We start from the raw sequence: 22625 nt of genomic DNA, 5'->3' as shown, positions 1-22625 counted from the left end.
TGCCAGGGGCAGAGCCAAGCCGCTGCCTACCGCTTAATACTCTCCACAAGCCTCGTTTGAAGAAGGACATGTCATAGCGCTCGGGAAACACCGTGGAGGGGAGCTCATTCTATAGCTGGATGGTACGTGGCAAAAAAGATCTCTGGAAACGCACTGTGGATGATCGCAGTGGCTCCAGGTAGTATGGATGAACTCTACTCCGGTGGCGGGCGGTGCGATGGTAAAAACGAGATGCTGGTATCATCTCGAACAATTCCTCAGAGCACTCCCCATGGAACATACGGTACAAAATAATTGTGAAGCCAATTAATGTTTCGGTTTGATAGCGTGTTCATCTAGGTGTGTTAGAAGTGAAAAAAGAGTGGCTACCCAAAGAAGAGTAGTGGTGGGCTAAAATAAAGAAAGAGGCAAATAGACCAATAGTGAGTTGTTACGTGCAAACAAATCCCATTCTGTATTAGTTCGATGGAATGCTCTCTAAATTTAATTTAGATTTAATAGGATTGTACTGGTAGTCATATCGTATAGGCCAGGATGAAAACATATATTTGTTTCCTGTTCGCTTAACTCAAAAGATAACACTCCTAACCTACGGTTGTAGAATGTGAAGCTTTTATCTTCAACTCAATTTTTTTAATCTAAATAAATATATTTAGAAATTCTCGCGAAGGACTATCCACGTTAACACGATAGTATTGGCTGGCGACGGCCGGCTGCCACGTAACTAATTGATGGCGGGGGTGAATTTTAACGTAAATGCCGCTTAATTGATCGCGTTGATAACACAATCATAATGGAGATACCTATCGATAGTGTACACTACAACCCAACCTCGGTAATGCCCAAATGGGTTTTCACGCACCCCAAATTATGGAAACACTCTAATGTAACGGATTACTCGCATTAGTTTTAATTGGATTTTGTGTACTAATTGTAGTACACTGTTAGAATGAAGGGATATTTTCAAAATATATGTAATTTTATCGATTTTAATGTCAACATTCTTCCAAACACAGTTTAAGATTTGAATTTTCATTTGCTATTGTACATTTATTTATTTTATAATTGTACCAATAAAATGATCACCAGCTAAGGCCATCGATGACTTGACAAGAAAGCACATGACAAATGTCACCTCAATTATAGGTACAAACGACAGTTATAGGACAGTTAATAGTTGACAACATTTTGAATCATAGATTATACACTTAATATTTTTTGAATTAAAAAGAAGGAATAATAACACAATGAAAAATTATAAAATTCAAAATATAACAATAACATTTGAGTAACATAAAAATAAAAAACTATAGTTAATTAAGGAAAATAATATACACAAATCGGTTATTATATTCTTAAAATTGGAACGCATGACTGTTTTGCCAGTAACAGTCAGAATGGAAGTATGCGGGCTTGCAATACGCTTTATCACCAGTGAAGAGAAAGGGTGTATTGTAACACAAATGACACATGTTCTGAAAGTTAAAATTTTACCGCTTAAAGATTAATCTAATAATGTCAACATATAGTAAGGGAATTATAAATCCGTGAGGACATAAAGTAGCTGGAAGCTGTGCTAAAGCTGACATAAAAGCGAATAAATAAGAATGTTCGGTGAAGCATTCTTGGCATGAACAAGTCAAGAGCCGGTGACGAACGATTTGACGTGGAATATTTATCCGGGACCGCAGCTACCGCCATTCATTCCACTTATCCCAACGCTCTGTTGAATTTTTGACACGTCTAGGAAGACACTGCCCTTTTCTGTGATAGCTTTAGTGTAAGAATGGCATTTAAATTCGTATTAGGGGGGTCTTTCATCAGTTTGGCTTTCAGATTTAAGGGGGAGACATGAGATAACTCGAGGGATCTATTTATTTCGGCCATGTCAGAAGCTTACTTGTTTTTTGTATTAAAAGATCAACTCTAAGTTTGTGTATCTGGAAATAGCTTTAATTAAATCAAAAAAGTAAAATGTTAAAAGCGAATACTGAGAAACTCATTATGTGCAGGTTCTCGCCCCCCACCCCTGATCGGACCACAAATCCAGCGCACAGCAATCCATATTAGATTTGCTGGCTCTCTCATATCCATTCTGAGATGTTCATATTTTATTGGGGCCAATAAAACGGATTCATGAATATGAGAAATGCATAACGAATATCGTATTTATGGATGGAGACGTGCTCGCTCCGCCGCGGATATGTCGCGGGTAATTTGATAGCCGCCTTTGTAACAGGTGCTGATGGGAATTTAGATGTGGTTATAAAAATAATTCCCTAGCCGAATGATATTCCCTTTTATTTGTATTTTATTTTAGAAGGCTTAGATTTAATAAAAATGACGAAAATGCTCAGTCTTCAATCTTAGATTTCTTCAAATATAATATGTCTGTAACTTAAATTTAACTGGCGAAATTCCAGCAGCGTACAAAATCTGTACGATCTTCATACGAAATCAAGAATCCACATATTAACTTCTCTCTCAAGTTTCAATTTAAATTTTTGCGTGGTTGTCTCAGCATTCAAGGAAAAGCATGTGATAACGCGTTTGTTATTCATGTTACATTTGAAATTCGACCCTACGGAACTCCTGTAAGGCTGAAAATTATCGCAAAATAGTGAAGTGCCATTGGTCGTTGTAAAAGAAGCTTTATGGCATAGTTTGTAGAGTTTGTTTGAAAGGGTGCGTATTCAGTTTAGTTGGTGCCGTTTGACGCCAGTTTGTTGGAGTAATAAGGTCTCAAGCGAAGTGGACGTAAGAAGAGGATATCGTTTATTCTAATGAGGTTTCGCAGCGAGACGTGCGCCACTAGCGTCACTCGCGCTCCACGCGACACCATGTTCTGACTTTGTCGCAATTTGTATTTCTTTTTGAAACGTTTCAGGCTCATACCTTTAAAATATATTTTTAGTATAAAACTAAATTTATACTAAAAATAGGATAGGAGGATATTCAACTAGCACTACTAGATTTGCTAGTGTCAGGCATATCACGTCAAATAAGGTAGACGACTGGTCGTAACACTGTAATCAAGTAACAATATAAATACAAGCTAAGTCGTGTCTAAGTATTTTCCGGTCAACGGTGTAGCGCGTTCTGACCCGGCAGGCTGATTCTGACTCAGTGGGGTATCCCGGAACAGCGACAGCCTGGGCGGCCTGACGGACCGCTGTACCGCGGAGACGGGCGTCGGTGGTTGTTGACGATCGACTTGACGACCAACGACTCGTCGCGTCGGTCGGCGTCCTAGGTGTGACGCCGCGATTCTGGTTGTAGTGTTGACCGCGAGAACCCCCTACTTTGACCGGGTTCTGACCCCGCGCGATGACTGGACGTCGGGTGAAAGAGTGCAGGGGAGTCGTTTAGTGGGTAGGGTCCTAAATTCTATACATTGTGCCCGCAGTCCGCTCCCAACATCTGTGGACTATCCAGTCCCGCATAAGTCCTCGCGCGCCCCTTAGTGGCGGGAACCTTGTAGGTGGTTCGTCCCTGGCTTAAAAAAAGTGCCTAAGTACCTAATCAAGAAGGATGGGACGAGAACCAATAAAATTGCAACAAACATTAACTAAACAAATCGAATCGGCAATTGCAGAGAAAACCGTGTATAAAATTCACAGGCAAAACTTATATTATCAAACATATAACATTAATGATATTGATATTATCTGATATTTCAATTTAATATCTGTGACTTCGTTTGATCTTTCTTCTTCTGCTCTGTACGTTCACGCGTTGTTCAGCCGATTGATATGAAATGTCGTATAGTTGTTATTGCCATTTCGGCGAAGGTTTTCGGCATAGGGCCACATACGATAATGGTCCGTGAATTGTTTCAAAAATGGCTTTCTTTGATAATCCCAATGAAGTGTGGTAGAAGCTAAAAATTAAGAAGTTAAAAAAAGAAGATTTTATCTATTAAACTGACTTAGCTAATTTTATCATTCGTCATTTGTTTCAGGAATCGAACCCTGTAATGCGAAAGTGACGATATCAAAATGATTCGAGACCCACCTGCCATGCATAAACCCGACAATACAAACGGTAAGTGCTTTTTTTTGCCAACTCAAAAAATAATTACGCAAAAGCTGCTATATTAACAAAATACTGGCAAAATTTATTCTAAACGAATTAAGATAACTAAGATTCGAATCACTTATCCAAGAGAGCACGGACCTGGAAAGTCTGGCAAAATAAAGAGAAGCCGTCCCAGAATAACTTAGCGTCGCTCGGTGGAGCAGGAGCTAGGCGTCTTGGGCATGACGTGGCAGGAGCTAGATCAGACTGCTCAAGACCTATGTAAATGGAAGGATTTGATTCGAGCCCTATACCCCAGCAGAGGGTAATAGGAAAGAAAGAAAGAACAAGAAGAAGATTCAAATCAAATGAAAGTAGTATGAGTGCGCAATGTCTTATTGCTGACGTCAATTTTTTTCATAATATTAGGACAAACAGGTCGCGAATAAAACGCGGGAAGGGTTGCGCCATAAACCGGCCGGCACCGTCCGTTGCGATATTAAAAAGGGGACGAACGATATTGCAATATCACATTTATGCGAAATGTCCGACACCGAGATCGTATTGATAAAAATAAGCGATTTTTTATTGTACCCAACAATGTTAGAATATATGTAAAAATACACGAACGAACTGATTTACGAAAGCTACGTATTACGTGCAGTGCCTTTGGGTATTTTAATGAAACATCGCCTAATATGTAAACCATCAGACAGCTCATGGTAATGAGTCATAAATGGTATTTCTTATCGTTTTTTAGAGAAATAACGGGAACTTTTTTTTAAAACCACTATTAGGGAAACATAATGAGTTAATGGAGTTTTTAATAATATCTAGCTTAAGTTAAACGTCAACCTATTTAAATTAAAATCCATCCAAAGAAAATACTAGATAATAAAGTTAAAAAAACATATATGTAGTAACACTAGAACAATTGTACATATTGTTATTAGTATGTGTGAATTCAAGTTGCAATACATAAACATTCATCTTAGTGCGCACACAGTTATTCGGTAAAAATTTACTTTTCGATTTACTATACATAATTCAATTTATTTCTCACTTTGGACTTATGAAGAATAATTTTTGCTTCACATACAACACTGTCTGATTTACTCGTTTATCTCAACTTTAATCGATTTTACATCATCGTGTTGATTATCGTTTTATGGGACTTCAAATAATATATTTCCTTCAAACGTGTTTACTATTTAATCTGTTTAAAAAATTTCCGTATTTTTTCGTAGTAAGTCCGTAGTAAGTAAAGTATTTTCTCCGGTTTCGCGTGTCGTAAACATAAAGAATACTGTCTTTACGTTTTAATTTCGCCTTTTTTATTATCATTAACTTATTTCCGATGTCACAGTGGTGACAGTGCATATAGGTTTCCTACTTCAGTGTGACAGTGACCACAAAAACTGTGAAGTATTCGAAACGTCAAAAATAAGTCTAGTGACATTAATAAAAAATGCGAGATTAAACAGAAAAAGTAGTTTTAATTATTATATGTGTCATTAATCTATATTCATTTAGGTAAAGTGGTATACTATCATTTTAATAATGCACAATATTCTGTTTATTGTTCGAAATGTTCAACTTAATTATTATTTATAATATGTATATATTTCCATATATTTATAAGCAACATATTGTATATATTTATAGCCTATATTATTTCATAGATTCTTATTCTTAAATATTATATATATTTTCGAAGTAAGCTATAACTAAAATTTACAATTTTCTAGCATTACCCGAAGAATATTATTAAGTATAAAAATATAAAAATGACAATATAACCTCGGATTTACTCACAAGGAATTTTCAATTTATTTGCAAAACACAACAAATTCACATGAACATCGAATGCACCACGAGCAGTGGCGGAAAATTGCGGAGACAGCGCGGGTGCGGGCACTGTGGCGTGGCGGAGCGAGAGCGATGCGCGACTCGAACGGCCCGCTGCCCGACCCTGATAAAATTTATGGCCACTTCCCCTTTAAAACAATATTGAGGGCTCAGTTGGGATTTATGTCTCGCCGCTGCTGCAGCGACTCAATTTATTCTTCAATTTTTCATACAATAACTCACACACGTATTAGGAGTGATGGATGAAAAGGACTAACTTTCGGGCTTTAATAAGAACCTCCAGATGCGAATCTCCAAATTGGCTGAAGTTTATTGCCCACTTATGTCAGGCTTAAGTTTCGCCTGGAGCCTTTCTCTGAGAAAATAATTTATGATGTAAATTGTCTCAACCTAGTATTAGTTGTAGGTGCACGGGCCAAATTGACTCACTTAAGTTTTGAGCAAACTATGTACTGACTCAGATCGAAAATCTTATCCTTCAAAACTAGCAAAAAGAAAAGTAAGTCCTAAGTATTCAGATATCACAGTATCAAAAAACGGTGTACGAAAAATACGAACATCAACATGAAGTGAAATTAAAATTTATTAAAAGGACGTATTACTCGAAAACGTCTTTACATTTCTTAATGAAAGCAATTAAGATACGGTTTTCTGCGATGAAATAATTGAAATTTTAATTGCTAAAAACTCTTTCCTTAGAAATCATTTACCGCTGCCATTAGGCTTAATTCAAAAATTAATTTAAACTTTCAGAAGGCTGAGTCGGGACCGTGGCACCGCCGTAAAGCAATATCAATTTCATAATTTTAATTAAAAATAAAAAATAAACTAACTTCTCTGATGACAAAGTCCCGTACTTTTTTAATAACGGAAATGTTAACGATGTCGGCAATAGGAGGGGTGGGCGGGGTGTGTTGCACAGACCAACCGCCATAGGTCAGCTTAAATTTTAATAAGGCGCCGGCTGCCTTCACCTTTACGCCATGTCACTCGGCACCAAACCGGACTTGATCTGTTACGGAAACACAGTGTTCACATTTAAGATTCCGTTGCAACTTCTATTTACTTAAAATATACTGTTGCAAAAATACTGCTGTTTTATTAGTATAGACGGAATTAGGTCATAGTACACTAGGTGTGAAGCGGCTACTGGAGTCCAACCATGTCATAGCGTAAAATAGAAAATTATATCACATTACAATGCGTTGGGCGTGCCATTTTCTATCGCTTAGTCGAAGAATTTTATTACTACTCCTACTACTCATTCAGTGATTGGAGTGGCATTAAAAATAAACTAGCTAAATCGTTGATTCTGGGCGAATGAGAGTTAGAACTAGCATCCAAAAGCGTGTCTCTATCCCATGTAGCGCCCTCTAGTGAATGCGCTGTCAAAATGGAATACTCACAATGTAGCAGATTCATTGAAAGTTAGCCCACTGAGTTTCTCGCCGGATCTTATTTTATTGTTGTTTTAATATTAAATTATTATTGTCGATTTATAATTGCATAAGTTGATAAAAAAATGCTGTGCAATAGCTTTACCGCGGCAGTTTCCGAGTGCCACGTCTTTTTTTTATTGCTTAGGTAGGTGGCTGAGCTCATAGCCCACCTGGTGTTAGGTAAGTGGTTACCGAAGCCCATAGTAACGTAAATAAATGCCGCCACCCACTTTGAGATATAAGTTCTAAGGTCATACAACGGCTGCCTCACCCTTCAAACCGAAACGCATTACTGCATCACGGCAGAAATAAGCAGGGTGGTTATACCTACCCGTGCGGACTCACAAGACGTCTTACCAGTAATTACGCAAATTATAATTTTGCGGGCTAGATTTTTACTACACGATGTTATTCCTTCATCGTGGAAGTCAATCGTGAACATTTGTAAAGTCTGTATTTTATTAGAAAAACACCGGTGAATCGCTAGATACGAATGCACCAGACGTCTTATCCTTTAGGCCACGACGACTTCAAAATGTCTGTGGCCTAGTACGCAAGATGCCCGGTGTATGAGGCGAGCCTTGCTGTCGGAGTCTAAATCCTTTAGCAGGTGCGAAATGTTCTTAGTCGATCATTAAACGAAGCGTGCTCACGAATGTTTTTTTAAGACGCAAATTTTATTATGTATCACCCTGTAATGAAATGAATATTAATTACAGATTTGCATAACTAACAGTTGTAGGGCACATTGTTATTACGCCTTGGTAAGTAACGCAGTCTTGTCTCTTTATGCAGCGATGTAGTTCTGGGTTTCAACTATCAGCGTCTTAGCTGTAATCAGTTGAGACTTCGATCTTACGACGCCAAGGGTTTTCGGTAATTACTCAAAATCTAGGGTCAACAACCTCCTTGGCCATCTAAAGAAATACAAAAAGAACACTTAATACAACAACATGTTAATTTGATTACATTTTAATTTTAGAGCACTCTACCTAAGCATATAAAAAGCTTATAATGGTATTGAGGCCAAACATCCTGGTATCTAGTTGTTTTTTTTCTTACATTTTAATGGCTGTTAATGCGAAACCCGCATTCGGTTAATTTTAATTACGCCCCGCATAATGGATATCGCAACAACGCAATCAGCTCCATTGTTTAATGAGCGCCCGACAACTAGAAGCAAGTACATTGTTTAACCATCTAAATGCTTGTATATAATATTTGTATATAGCCAAACGAGTTGCATTAGCTATAAGTCGACGTCATTCCTTTAAAAATTGAAGCAATATGCGATCGTACACTGAGAAGAAAACAAATCTTTGAATCAAATTGAAACAAAACAAATTGAAGTCGTCGTGGCCTAACGGATAAGACGTCCGGTGTATTCGTGTTGAGCGATGCACCGGGGTTCGAATCCCGCAGGCGGGTACCAATTTTTCTAATGAAATACGTCCTCAACAAATGCTCACGATTGATTTCCACGGTGAAGGAATAACATCGTGTAATAAAAATGAAACCCGCAAATTTATTATTTGCGTAATTACTGGTGGTAGGACCTCTTGTGAGTCCGCACGGGTAGGTACCACCACCCTGCCTATTTCTGCCGTGAAGCAATAATGCGTTTCGGTTTGAAAGGTGGGGCAGCCGTTGTAACTATAATTGAGACCTTAGAACTTATATCTCAAGGTGGGTAGCGCATTTACGTTGTAGATGTCTATAGTAACCACTTAACACCAGGTGGGCTGTGAGCTCGTCCGCTCATCTAAGCAATAAAAAATAAATAAAAAATAAAATCTAAAAGTAGTTATAAGGTATTTCGATCTATAGAAACTAGTTTAAATTGGCAAAGTTAAAATTTAAAAGTTAATAGTTCAGTGCCTGTTTTTCTGTTTGTTTGTCAAGCGATTATTTTTGTATAGACAGGTAAACAGGCTCACAGCCTATCTGACGTTAAGTGGCAAATGGAACCCATAGATATGACAAGGTACACAAATGTCGCTACCTAGAGATATGATGTTAAGTATACAATTGTATTAAACAGCTATCTCACCCTTCAAACTGGAACGCGTTTCTGCTTCGCTACTGATTTCTCTCGGTTGTTATACCATAAGACCCTTTACCACCATGAGTAATAATTATATAATAAAAATTGATTGTGAGTATTTTTTTATCATGATGCTATTCTTTCGTTATGTAAGTCATTCCTGAACATGCGTATTTCGTTTGAAAATGTATACTCGCATGCGGGATTTGAACACTGATACAATCATATATAGGTCTATGATACAATCGCGTCGCTAGATACAAGTATGACAGGTGACTTATTATTTTCGCTTCGGCCACTTCACAATTTAGTAGCTAAGAGTAATTGCTATCGATTAATAATTTTTCGCAATAGTTTTTTTTATACCTAAAATGTCAATCGCAAAATTATATACATATACATAATTGAATGAATCTCATTCAATTACCTTTTTTTTCTAAGAAGTTAATTATTTACATATAAAACCACATCTAATGATTCTAGGATTTTTATCCGTTCTTCACGTCAACCTAAACATGAATTAGAATGCTTGACATCACACTATTATATGACTAACAGATGTGCATTCGATTATGATAATCTAGCTCTGGCTGTTTATTTTGGCCCCAAATGACGTCACAGATATGAAGTTGCGTTCAGCTTACACGTGTAAGATTGCGCGGCAATTTTTCAAATATGGAAACTGTCCGTTTATTTACCGAGTTCTAAATTTCTAATTTCTAAGCCCGCACAGGAATTTATTTCTACCGCGAAACAGTAATGCAATCCGAGTTGAAGGGCGGAGCAATCGTGCTGTAGAACTGTGACTTAGAACTTACGTTTCAATGTAGGCGACGGCATTTACGTTGTTTATATCTATGGGCTGTTGTAGCCACTTAACGGCAGGTGGGCTGAGTGCTCGTTCACCGTTTGTCTGAACAGTAAAAAAATTGCCTGATCTATTGCAATATTGCCCTGTGATTCCACGATAAATATAAAATCCAATTCGTCTCAATCAATATTACTCATAACTATATTATACGATTCGGTGCTAATAAAATACCTCATAAACAATTCTAAATGTGATTGAAATCATATACCAAGAATGATGAATAGCAAATGTGATCGCGTTACGTTAGCATGAGTATGTAGAGCTAATTGCAAAAAGCCAACATCAATAATAATTACAGTGAGTTGCACAGAGTAAGAACGGTGGTCGTAACTTTTTTTTATTGCTTAGATGGGTGGACGAGCTCACAACCCACCTGGTGTTGAATGGTCACTGGAGCCCATAGCCATCGACAACGTAAATGCGCCACCCAGCTTGAGATATAAGTTCTAAGGTCTCAGTATAGTTACAACGGCTGCCTCTCCCTTCAACCTGAAACGCATTATTGCTTCACGGCAGAAATAGGCGGGGCGGTGATACCTACCCGTGCGAACTCACAAGCACTGATGCCAACTCCGGGGTTTTCCCGCCAAATTTAGGGGGAAAAAATCTATACAGGGATTTTTTTAGGGGGTGAAATTTTTTGGGGATATTTTCAGAGATAAAATTTTATTTGTATTTTTTTTAAAAATTCTACGTACATCAACAAAAATGAAAAAATTCAAATCGATTGAATGATTCCAATTTTAATAGATGACACTGTATGCATTTTTTATTATACTCTTAACAGCTGACAGCTAAAAACAGTCAGTTATAATTGATAGTTTTTGCATTGTGCACTATCTTTTTTTAAAAATAAATACCAAATATAAAATACCAGGTTTAAAATGCCAAAGGGAGAAAAAGTTTCTGGCTATTCTCAAAAATATACCACTAATTTAGTGGTTTTTGAAATTGCTTTAAGGGGAAACTTTTCAAACAGTTGGCGACACTGCTCACAAGAGGTCCTACCACCAGTAAACTATATAAAATTGACTATATGTATTTCATTTTAATAACAGTCTAGTCTATAGTTCTATTTTAAATCTAGCGAAAAGTAACTGGGTCGTTGATTGATGTCGTATTCGCGTACTAAAACCGATTCCAAATCAGTCAGAATAAAATATTACAGTGATTCGATCCTCATTTGTCACTAAACAATTTGTTCAACTTATAATGTATCTTCAACTAATGAATTACATTATAATAATATACACGTAAATAAATATAAGTTAAACTTAACTAAAATTGGCACGTTAAGATAATTATTGTAGGTCTTATTTTAATACGCTTTTTTATCACTTAACCTAAATATTTACGTAACTGTAGATCTAAAGATTCGCATATCTATTTCCTCCACATGAAATTTTAAATCGAGAATGAGTCGGTAAGAAAGGATTTTACGAAACCAACAGCATTACAGACTTCAATTAGATCTCACCTTCAGATGTAATTTTGTGATACGGCTACGAAAAAAATAATTCTAATTCATTCTGACGAGGTTTTCATTGCGTATACAACTTAACCAACAAAACAATACACCTCGTTCTCGCGATAAAACAAATTACTTTCACAATTTTTCGGGTTTATATTCATTCCAATTTAATACATCTCCGGGTGGTGGCCGAGCGGCTGTGTCGGCAAAATTATACTACCGGTAGCCAAGTCTCTATCAAATTCCCGGCCCGACGGTAATAAAATGAAAATAATACGAAACGCCTTCACCCGCTACCGGATATTTATGTACAGTCCGCATTATTAACTTCAATTTTATTGTTTTTAGATTAGACCGGAGAAAAGGTGCTCTCATAACATATATTGTGTTTAACGGTAATTGGCTCGTTGTGTGCACGTAGGGAGATGTTATTTTCACTCGCAACATTATTCCAATTAGTGAAAAAAGAAATAATCTACAACATTAGCCTACTAGTAAATGGGGCGTACAATATTTGAGTCGTCTATTATCAAAGGTGGCAATCTGTGCATTTGGACAAAAAAATGTTATTGATATGTCAATACAGATTGATTTGAATATAATCGTCTCCTTCAAAGAATACGGTTCAAAACCTGCATTAAATAAAGGTTAATACTTAACCTGTTGTTTATCTAAGATGTCGTTCAGAAGAGTTTTGTGACTGCCAATGGAATACAAAGTCAATAATTCGTTTTTCTGATTTACCAACAATTGTCCAAAAGTCACATTGCCGGCTTTGATAATAGTCGACTCATTTACCCCTTTTACATAATGCTAATCAGAAACTATTTTGCCGTAAGTCTGTCATATTTATTATTATGTAGTTAAATGGCTGTCATTAATAAAATCCAATTCATTTTATCGGCGCGACGTTAGTTTCAATGGCCGAGACGTATCGGCGTCGGGCGATGATGCGCAAGTGATCGATTGCGATGAGTTATGTCCACCTAGTTACCCCTTCAATTGGATCTTTGATTGGTTTGACGTACGCTATTATTACGTGGACCGTGTACAGATAAATTGAAACTGATTGTTTACTAAATGGCCAACCTCGCTTCTATTAATATCACACGAAAGTCAATTTAAATTGCGCTTACTTAGCAAACATGATGTTAAGAAATGACAGTCGAACATCACATGAGATGTCACTGCCAACGTTGTTGCAAATGTCACTGTCATATTCATGAGTGAACGCTCTGAGTAAGATATAGAGTCTGCGCTTCCTGTTCCGGATGCTCGGTTGTTGATCGCGGATTGAACTTTAAGCTGTCAAAAATAACCATACATAAAAATAAATTGTAATTATTTTAAAGAAAAATACAGAAATAAAGAGGTTCAGTTAAAAACTAACTGGGGAAAAGCTTTACTGGTGGTAGGACCTCTTGAGAGTCCGCGCGGGTAGGTACCATCACCCTGCTTATTTCTGCCGTGAAGCAGTAATGCGTTTCGGTTTGAAGGGTGGGGCAGCCGTCGTAACTATAATTGAGACTTTAGAACTTATGTCTCAAGGGGGGTGGCGCATTTACGCTGTCATCTACAAATCTATGGGCTCTAGTAACCACTTAACACCAGGTGGGCTGTGAACTCGTCCCATCTAAGCAATGAATATAAAAAACAAGCCAAATTTTCATTACATATAACATAGTTTTATTATTTTTGTATACACTGAACATGTTTATTTTAACACATTCTTAAGCGCCTCTTAGCGACGACTACGCGCAACGGCTGCATAACACGCGGCGCGCCCATGCTCGATTTAATTGATATAATTATACAGTAGAAAACAATCGAGCCTACCTTAACGCCATAATGAGACGAGTATTACGAATAATTACCCTCTTGTACGTAGCGTAACAGAATTAATTATTCCTTGTCCATGCTTTAATTTAAATTAATCCTGTTTCATTCTCTTTGTTTGGCAATAATTGGATACTATTCATGTTTCTAGGAAATCTACAATACGTAATTACCAGTAATTAGTTGCTTGTAAGTTCGAATAAAGTAACCTACTTTTTGTCGATAAAAAGAAAATACAGCATATAATTATATCTAAATAACTACGATACTAATCAGAATCATTTAAAGAAATCATTTCTGAGATTCATTATAAATTAAAATGATTGTTTGGCTCATTTAGCTCGGCATAGCTGCATGATAGTTGAATAATTTCTTTATTAAACTTTGTACATGTATCATTAGAGTTTACCTAATATACAGTATAGTCTATAGACACCATAAGGTGAATCCCGCCATCCATTATGAATCCTGAGGTCGAAGACTCCTTTGGGAGATGTAATTGATGTCTCGCTGACTGATAAAGTGGGAACATAAGTATAGTCAGCGAGGTGACAGGCATGTAGTCATAGCACGTAGGTACTTTGAGACATAAATTCAAAATGACATTTGTACATCAACCTGCACGTGAGTCCGCACGGGTAGGTATCACCACGCCTATTTCTGCCGTGAAGCAGTAACGCGTTTCGGTTTGAAGGGTGGGGCAGCCGTTGTGACTATACTTGAGACCTTAGAACTTATATCTCAAAGTGGGTGGCGCATTTACGTTGTAGATGTCTATGGGCTCCAGTAACCGCTCAACACCAGGTGTGCTGTGAGCTCGTCCACCCATCTAAGCAATAAAAAAAACCCTACTCTGTGAAATATCCTAATAGATTTATGTCCTATTTATTATCAGGTAAGATATCTTGCATTATTTGCGGGTAGTAATCAATCATATGTATTTTCTTTCAACAGGTCAACAAGATGAAAATAAGTACAGTCTGAGTAACAACGTGGCGAGCTCTACGGGAGGAGCGAGGCTTTGCGCGCAATGCGGGAAGGTCATCACTGAGAGATTCCTCCTCAAAGCGATGGAAAGATTCTGGCATGAAGATTGTTTGAAGTGCGGGTGCTGCGATTGCCGCCTCGGGGAAGTCGGCTCCAAATTATATTACAAGGCAGACCTGATGCTGTGCAAAAGGGATTATCTTAGGTGTGTATTCTAATTTCCCATTTTTCTTTTAAACGACCAATGCAATAGCCTGTCTTAAAAATATTGTTTTAATTTGTGTTCATTTCTACGCCTTTCTATATTATATGAAAAATAACGGCTATATATTTATAATATATAGTTTATCGCAGATTTTCACTTATACTAAAAGAATTTGTAAACGTTTCGATAATTTTATATTTACTTTATCTTACTGTTTAGGGGGGAGGGAGTTTAGTCAGATATTAGCCAAAACACATCAGAGTTTTTTTTGTTAGGTTTTTATACTTTTCACCACTTTATTCAGAGTAGTTGAGCGAATGAGTTTCGTACCTTACCTAATGCTAAGCAGGCAATTGGGGAAAACCCGTATCGGTTAATGCTGTCTTGCTTATTTTCACCGCGAAACAGTCATGCGTTGTGGCTTAAAGGTTTGACAGTCGTAATATAAAATAATAGACTTATAATTATAGACTTTGACCTCCAACTGAGTTCTAAAGGCTTCGGGCCTAAGTTTTTTTATTTTTTTTTATTGCTTAGATGGGTGGACGAGCTCACAGCCCATCTGGTGTTAAGTGGTTCTGGAGCCCATAGACATTTACAACTTAAATGCGCCACCCACCTTGAGATATAAGTTCTAGGATCTCAGTAAAGTTACAACGGCTGCCCTACCCTTCAAACCGAAACGTATTACTGCTTCACGGCCGAAATAGGCAGGGCGGTGGTACCTACCCGCGCGGACTCACAAGAGGTCCGACCACCAGTTCCCCGTGAGATTATAAAAAGCAATAGCCAACATCGCACGTTAAACAGCAGTGCTCATCTTGTGACATGAGGATACGTGAACTGGCTCAGAACATACCACCACCGCCACCTATAAAATCTTATCTTTTGTTCTTTGTCAGGCTATTCGGTGCCACCGGCAATTGTGTGGCGTGCAATAAAGTTATTCCAGCCTTCGAAATGGTGATGCGAGCAAAGAGTTTCGTCTACCATTTAGAATGTTTCGCATGTCAACAGTGTAATCACAGGTGAGGTGCATGATTAGTCGAATTCTCTAAAATACATTTAACTTTTTCCTTTATAGATTAAAAACATTGTATTTTCTTTTGTTAAAGATTCTGCGTAGGTGACAGATTCTACCTTTGCGACAATAAAATACTCTGCGAATATGACTATGAAGAGAGGCTGGTGTTTGCAAGTATGGCGGCTAATCCCAGTGGACTGGCGCACATCAGGCGACAAGTCAGTGGCTTACAGGTTAATATTATGTAAATAAATCTACTGCAAGAAACGTGCAGTACAATAACATTTGAACGGGGTAGCCCTTCTAAATAATAGGTTGTTAAAAGGCTGGAAACAGTTAGTATTTATTCAATACTAGCTGACCCGGCAGACTTCGTAGTGCCTCAATCGATAAATAAAAGACCTAAACTTTTGTATAAAATAAAATTAAAACAAACAAAAGGAATCCGTCCGACGGAGGACACATCAAAGGAAAAAAAAAATTGTTATATTTATTTAATTCCGATCATTTTCATATTTATCTACCTTTTAAACCTTCTCTGGACTTCCACAAATAATTCAAGATCAAAATTAGCTAATTCGGTCCAGCCGCTCTCGAGTTTTAGCGAGACTAACGAACAGCAATTCATTTTTATACATATAGATAGATATACAGATAAATCTAAGAAATTCAATTAATCAGATGCTCAAGATGTTAAAGTGTGTATTTTAATTAACACCTACTTAAAACCCGTGTTTGTTTATACAACGTTAATAACACTACACAGGCATAAGCGTGTTGACTTAGGCATACGAGTTTTTTTTTTATTATAGACTTCAACTTTATTTACTTATAATTTCTCTCACATGTCGGTTCTCAGTATAGAAATCACTGCTTTTGTTCATTCAGTTTTACTGTAGGTTATTAGAGCCTTTCATTATTTAGCCGCTGTCGATTTCCCACATAAATAAGGGAAACGTGTTGTCGCGTTGTTCACTTACGTGGACCAATACGAATGTAGTACATCATAATAATATAACAGTATAAATGTAATTTGTATTCAGTTACTAGTAAGTACAATTAAGTTAAGTGAATTTTGCACTACTCTTTACGTCATCACGGAACAAAAGATACGTTGACCACGGTGTGTTACTCTAAAAACAACACATATATTTAGGAAACCCTAATGCGGAAAAGTACTTTTTTTTTTCAAATGTCTCCATTCGAAATAAAGGGCACGTGAAAAAGTCGACTCGACAGAGTAAATAACTCCCACAAGGACACTGTTAGTGGGAGATTCTATCTCCACTTTATTATGTTTCTTTTGTGATCATTAATCTTTCTCGTACGAACGCTTGTCGGAATGCGAATGTAGGGGAATCTATTTCATTTTATGAGCGCTAGTGGGGGAAACTCATTCGGGCGCATGACATTTCTAATCGACTTTTGGATTGCGATCACGGCCTAATGTCAAACTCGGATGACGGAATTGGTTAATCATATTAGGCACGATTATAAACAAAATAACTAATGGATTAAAATCAAGGGTAATGAGTAAAAAAACATATGCATAAATACAAGGAGGGCAACAGAATTTGTCACTGAATATACTCCTTCATTACCGTAACGAGTTTTTAGGGATAACTGTTTGTTTCCCTTGGCATAACCTCATGAGTGACAGTAAACTCTATAATCTATACTAATATATAAATCTACAGTGGTTTTTATGGATATTCCGTTATAACTACTGAACCATGCATCCGATTGATTTGAAACTTGGTATCCATATAAAAAATACATGTACTTAATGGATAGACTAATATTTATATCAGTGTTGGACTCCCTAATAATAATGACAATAAATAATAATGTTAATTTTAAATACCCAGCGAAGCGGGTGAGTACGGCTAGTAATATATAAAATGGACAGGAAGCTCGTTGTTTTTAAATATAATTTCTTAATCGAAACTTTTAGCGACTTAAAACTCACATTTAACTATTTGGTTTCCTTCGATTTATTTATTTATCATATCATTTTCTTTTTATTCAGTCTCCAAGTGGGGGTTACATTGGTAGTGTGAGCGGCTGTGGCAGTAGTGCAGCAGCAGGAAACGCTCTTGTCGATAAGGACGGAGGTGGATGCGCAGGCGCAGATGACGCATCCAGTGGCTACGGTAGCCCACCAGACCCTGACGTGTGTGATGCCGCACGATGACCGATGATACCACGCCGACTCCTCGCCTCGGTAAGTTTTGAAGAACTCCTTTTACTTATATAACTCTGTGTACTTTAAAAATAATTTACTGGTGGTAGGACCTCTTGTGAGTCCGCGCGGGTAGGTACCACTACCCTGCCTATTTCTGCCGTGAAGCAGTAATGCGTTTCGGTTTGAAGGGTGGGGCAGCCGTTGTAACTATACTTGAGACCTTAGAACTTATATCTCAAGGTGGGTGGCGCATTTACGTCGTAGATGTCAATGGGCTCCAGTAACCGCTTAACACCAGGTGGGCTGTGAGCTCGTCCACTCATCTAAGTAAAAAAAAACTAATTAGCTATACAATCTATAAATCTGTGAATAAAAATAAATTTGAGTAATTTACTTATTGAATATTTCTCTTCGTATTTGTAGGTAAAACCCCACTGATTGTTGGCGAGGGAGAGGTCTGCAAGCCATACCCACCGAGGCCTACATCCACCAGCAAAACGCATTTTAAAATCAACAAAAGAAATAGCAAACACTAACCTTACGTGTCACCTCTTAAAACCAATCCATCAGTTATTCCAGAAAAAGTCAACAATAGTATAGACTGCCCAACATTGTTTTGTTTTCACGTTATATTCGCTACAATATTGCGGCGACGAATATTGTGAAATCTCAGATATTTAATAATCAAAGGACGGTACAGTCACAAATAAGTCGAGTTCACGGTCAGATGTTCGATAGTAAACCGGCTAAGTGCAGAATTACATCGCGACTTCTCGAACATGGACGTGTTAAAAGCGGCGCTCGAAACTACATAGGTTGGGGACCCGTGGATATGTGGGCACTTTACAAAGTGTCCGGGATGAGTCGCGATAACGTTATTAGAACACGATATTTCCATTATGTATACGATTTGAGCACTTGTTTACATGTTAAGATAGCAACGGCGCGTGGGTAGAGCGCGCCCTCTCGCTTCACATAATAAACCACGACTTGCGCTTAGCCAATTTTTATAAATGCTGTTCAATAAATAAATATTGTTTTATTTTTTAATTCTATAAAGAAAGTTTTTTTTTTTTCATTAATATAATATACATAGTAAGAACTACACCTAAACCTTTTTTGTCGTAATATAAATCCATTGAATACGTATTCTTGTAAAAAATAAATGTTTAATAAATTTTGAAAGATCTACTATAATTTCTATAAATAAACAACGATTCAGGTCCAGTCTCTAAAAGCTAAAGTCTAGCTGTATATTAACGATCTCATTGTTATGAAATTGTGCGTATCTACGAACATATGTAGGTATGTAGTGAAATTAATTGTTATCATACAAGGTATGAAGTTTTATTAATGCTGATTCTTTGTCATTTCGCTTATTCATTGGTTAAGTATTAAAATGTTATTTTTTGTTTACCAAAGATAGTTTTCCGTTAAATGATATTATTTACGATGTCCGCTTGATAAGTTGCTGGTAATAATTACGGTTTGTACTATTAGTGGTAATATGTATAGACAGTTTAGGTATTTAGTACTCAGAATGGTGCAATGGTAAATTTTACTAATTTCAAGATCTATTTTTTTTTAAATAAATTAAGCTTCACAATACTATTAATTTGTAAACGTATTTCGAATTGTTAATATGATAAAGTTGATGGCTACACTGACACTTTAATTTCTACGAGATTTCACTGAATAATTCTAATTAAATTATTAAGCTAATTACTTATGTAAAATAAATATTTTTACGATAAAAGATGTATTAACGCAAAGATTTTAAGCTGTCATTCGGTATGTACGTCGGCTCGTGTAGTAAGCGGAGAAATATTTTTCCTAAAATCAAGATAATTCCAAGAAAAAAGATTATATCAAAAACGACAGAATAAATTAAAATTTCATTTCGCGGTTAATATTGTAAATAAATATATTTATTTAATGATTATATTGACTAGTTTTATTTATTTTATTTTTTTCTCCTACCTAAGCTGGTCGTCTAGAGAGACTATATCAGCGTCACCGGGCTTGTAGGTGAGCTCACGGGGCTCAAATCTCACGATGTTGCTAACACGAACACTAGCAAGATCCGTGCTTCGCAGAATCTATTACCGGATCAGAAACGCGACCCACTGAGAAGATCTGGCGAGAAACTTAGAGGGCTATGTCTGTGGGTTAATTTACCCGTCGAGCCCTTCGTCGCAAGCGTCGGGTTCGACGAGAACGATGACCGGTGCTTGGGGTACCTAAAAGCACCGTTAGTAGATCGGGAGGATCCGAGATGACGTGTTTAGGGCGACGTCGACTGTTTACCATTTGGTCTCCAATGTAGTTACCGGCGGCCACGATGAGAGGGTTTTCGTGTCGTGCCGCTTTACCGAAATGGCGCATTGGTGCCGACTGTAGATACTCACTGATGAACTTTAGGTCCGGGTCGTCGTGAAGGTTGACGTTCCTGACGAGCTACGGAGCTCCAACGGCTATCCTACAAAAACGGGATTGAATGATTTGAAGGGGTTTCAAGTTAGTGCGGGCCGCGTGAGCGAGCACTACACTTACATAGGTCATGACGGAGCGTATGCATGTTTTGTAGAGTGTCACCTTATTTCTAAGGGAAAATTTACTTCGGATCGGATAGAGTTTTATTTCTCAACAATGATCTACTTAAATATATTATTAAACAAGCTTCAGGTATTCTGCAACTTTAGCAATACAAAACAAATAAGCCTAAAATAAACTAAATAGAATTAATACCTTGTATTATCCTCATTGGAACGATAATTAAAGGCTTAAAGATGAAAAAATACAACAACAACATTATGGACTCGTTTCGCGCATCACTAATTGGCCTCTGATAATTCCTACGCATACAACATAGAGTTGTCTTTAAGGGATCACTTAATATTACATTACGTTGCCATACAAATATGTTAGCGTTATATTGAGGACTGGCTTTATACGTAGTGGCCTTGTTACGTAAACATTCTGGACTCGATAACGATAGAAAACATTAGCATTGAAACGTTTGTTGGATTCTAACAATTTACGTTGTATCATCATCTGTAAGGAGGCCGCCAAATGAAAGACGTATACTAATCGACTTCAAATGTCTTAAGTTTGTAAGTATAAAAGCTATAAAAGCATTTTTAACCAAATTGACACAATTCTTATACCATACATATTTGAATTAAATAATACAAGTAAAACATATTTTGTACATTGCCTTAGTAAAAGACAAGTAAGAAAAAACCTTGTGCGTACTACATATATACGCACGTAAGAGATTTTTTTTATTGCTTAGATGGATGGACGAGCTCACAGTCCAACTGATGTTAAGTGGTTACTGGAGCCCATAGACATCTACAACGTAAATGCGCCACCCACCTTGAGATATAGGTTCTAAGGTCTCAAGTATAGTGAGTTACAACGGCTGCCCCACCCTTCAAACCGAAACGCATTACTGTTTCACGGCAGAAATAGGCAAGGCGGTGGTACCTACCCGTCCGGACTCACAAGAGGTCCTACCACTAGTAAAAAAGTAATCTGGAATAATTGAATAATTTACAAACTCAAAATTTGCTATATTACTTATCGACCGTTTTTTTAGGGCACTGCGAATGCAAAATTTAATACTAAACCTAATACTAGATTTCATTCATTTGATAACCTAAAGGCATAAATACCTCGATTTTGTATAATAACATGAACTAAAAAAATACAAATTGGTAAGAATCAGTTATATAGCTTTGCTAATTATGTAGCGCTCTAGTTATATTTTAAGTTCTACTAAAATATTTGTATTTGGCTTGTCCATAAAATTCTCGACGACGAGACGCATTAACGAGCGTCATTTAGTTGTTTGCTGTTTTTAAATAAGAACTGTAATGTAATTTTAATGAGCCCACAAAAATGCGCATTCGAGACAGCGCGCCCGCGCAACAGTGACGAGATAAATTCTCCCTTATTGTCTCTTGTGTTTGTTTATTATTATTTTTTCGTTTTTGTTATACACATTAGTATCAACAGTGATACGTAGGCATCACATGTTTACTCTGCACAACCCAATTTAAGATATGACGCCGAAGTCTCCATTGAATTTAATAACAGCTTTTCAAACCGGAACCGGAATTTGGTAGAGTAGGTATTATCTTTGGTTTCCGCGAATCGCGATACATAATTGGGACTACGTTTTGAACAATTTAATCTCACGTTTTTATAATGTTTCGAATACCCTACAGTTTTCGTGGTCATGGGTGACCAAGATACGTAAAGTGTATAAGACAGCTGCAGTTGGTTTCAGAAAAACACTTCTAAACATTGCTTTTATATAAAATAAACAGAAAATGCTTTAAACAAAGAAAAATATTCTATGTAATTTATTGATAGGCACAAAGCGCACTCCCGTCCGTGAAAACTCACTTAAACTTTTTAATTAAATTTGTGGTTTTTCTCTTTTCCGCGGTGCGGATCCTATCACGTTGCCTTATTCAAAACGTTGTATTAATTAGTCGGTGTGCCGGAGACTAATGACCGTTGTAATCGACTTTCACGGTGAACTGCGTCCGGCCATCACAAAACTTTTTGAAAGGTAATGAATGTGCTATCCGGAAAATCACTCGCTTGGAGTGCATTTAATACAATTTCCACTAAAATTGAAGCGGTTTTCATTGAATTATACCTGAT

At 37.1% G+C, this 22625-nt stretch overlaps 1 protein-coding gene across 5 annotated transcripts in view; it reads left to right on the top strand.

Moving 5' to 3' along the window:
* LOC101740925 (LIM domain only protein 3) overlaps window positions 1-19890 on the top strand; it is a 54789-nt gene extending 34899 nt beyond the window's left edge. For 3 of the 5 annotated variants that reach the window (XM_004927802.5, XM_062671788.1, XM_004927803.5), the window contains exons 2-7: window positions 3962-4044; window positions 14502-14739; window positions 15642-15767; window positions 15855-15996; window positions 17793-17987; window positions 18372-19890. In XM_004927802.5, the coding sequence (XP_004927859.1) occupies window positions 3999-4044; window positions 14502-14739; window positions 15642-15767; window positions 15855-15996; window positions 17793-17957 (717 nt within the window). In that variant the 5' untranslated portion in view covers window positions 3962-3998 and the 3' untranslated portion in view covers window positions 17958-17987; window positions 18372-19890. The remainder of the gene's footprint in view (window positions 1-3961; window positions 4045-14501; window positions 14740-15641; window positions 15768-15854; window positions 15997-17792; window positions 17988-18371) is intronic. The other 2 variants (XM_038014845.2, XM_062671789.1) reach the window with 1 other exon arrangement.
* Window positions 19891-22625: the final 2735 nt, after the last annotated feature.

This window comes from Bombyx mori, chromosome 13, assembly GCF_030269925.1.
Source record: "Bombyx mori chromosome 13, ASM3026992v2".
Taxonomy (NCBI): Eukaryota; Metazoa; Arthropoda; class Insecta; order Lepidoptera; family Bombycidae; genus Bombyx; species Bombyx mori.
The sequence above is the reverse complement of the archived record's forward strand: the minus strand, read 5'-3'. Positions and strand labels throughout refer to the sequence as shown.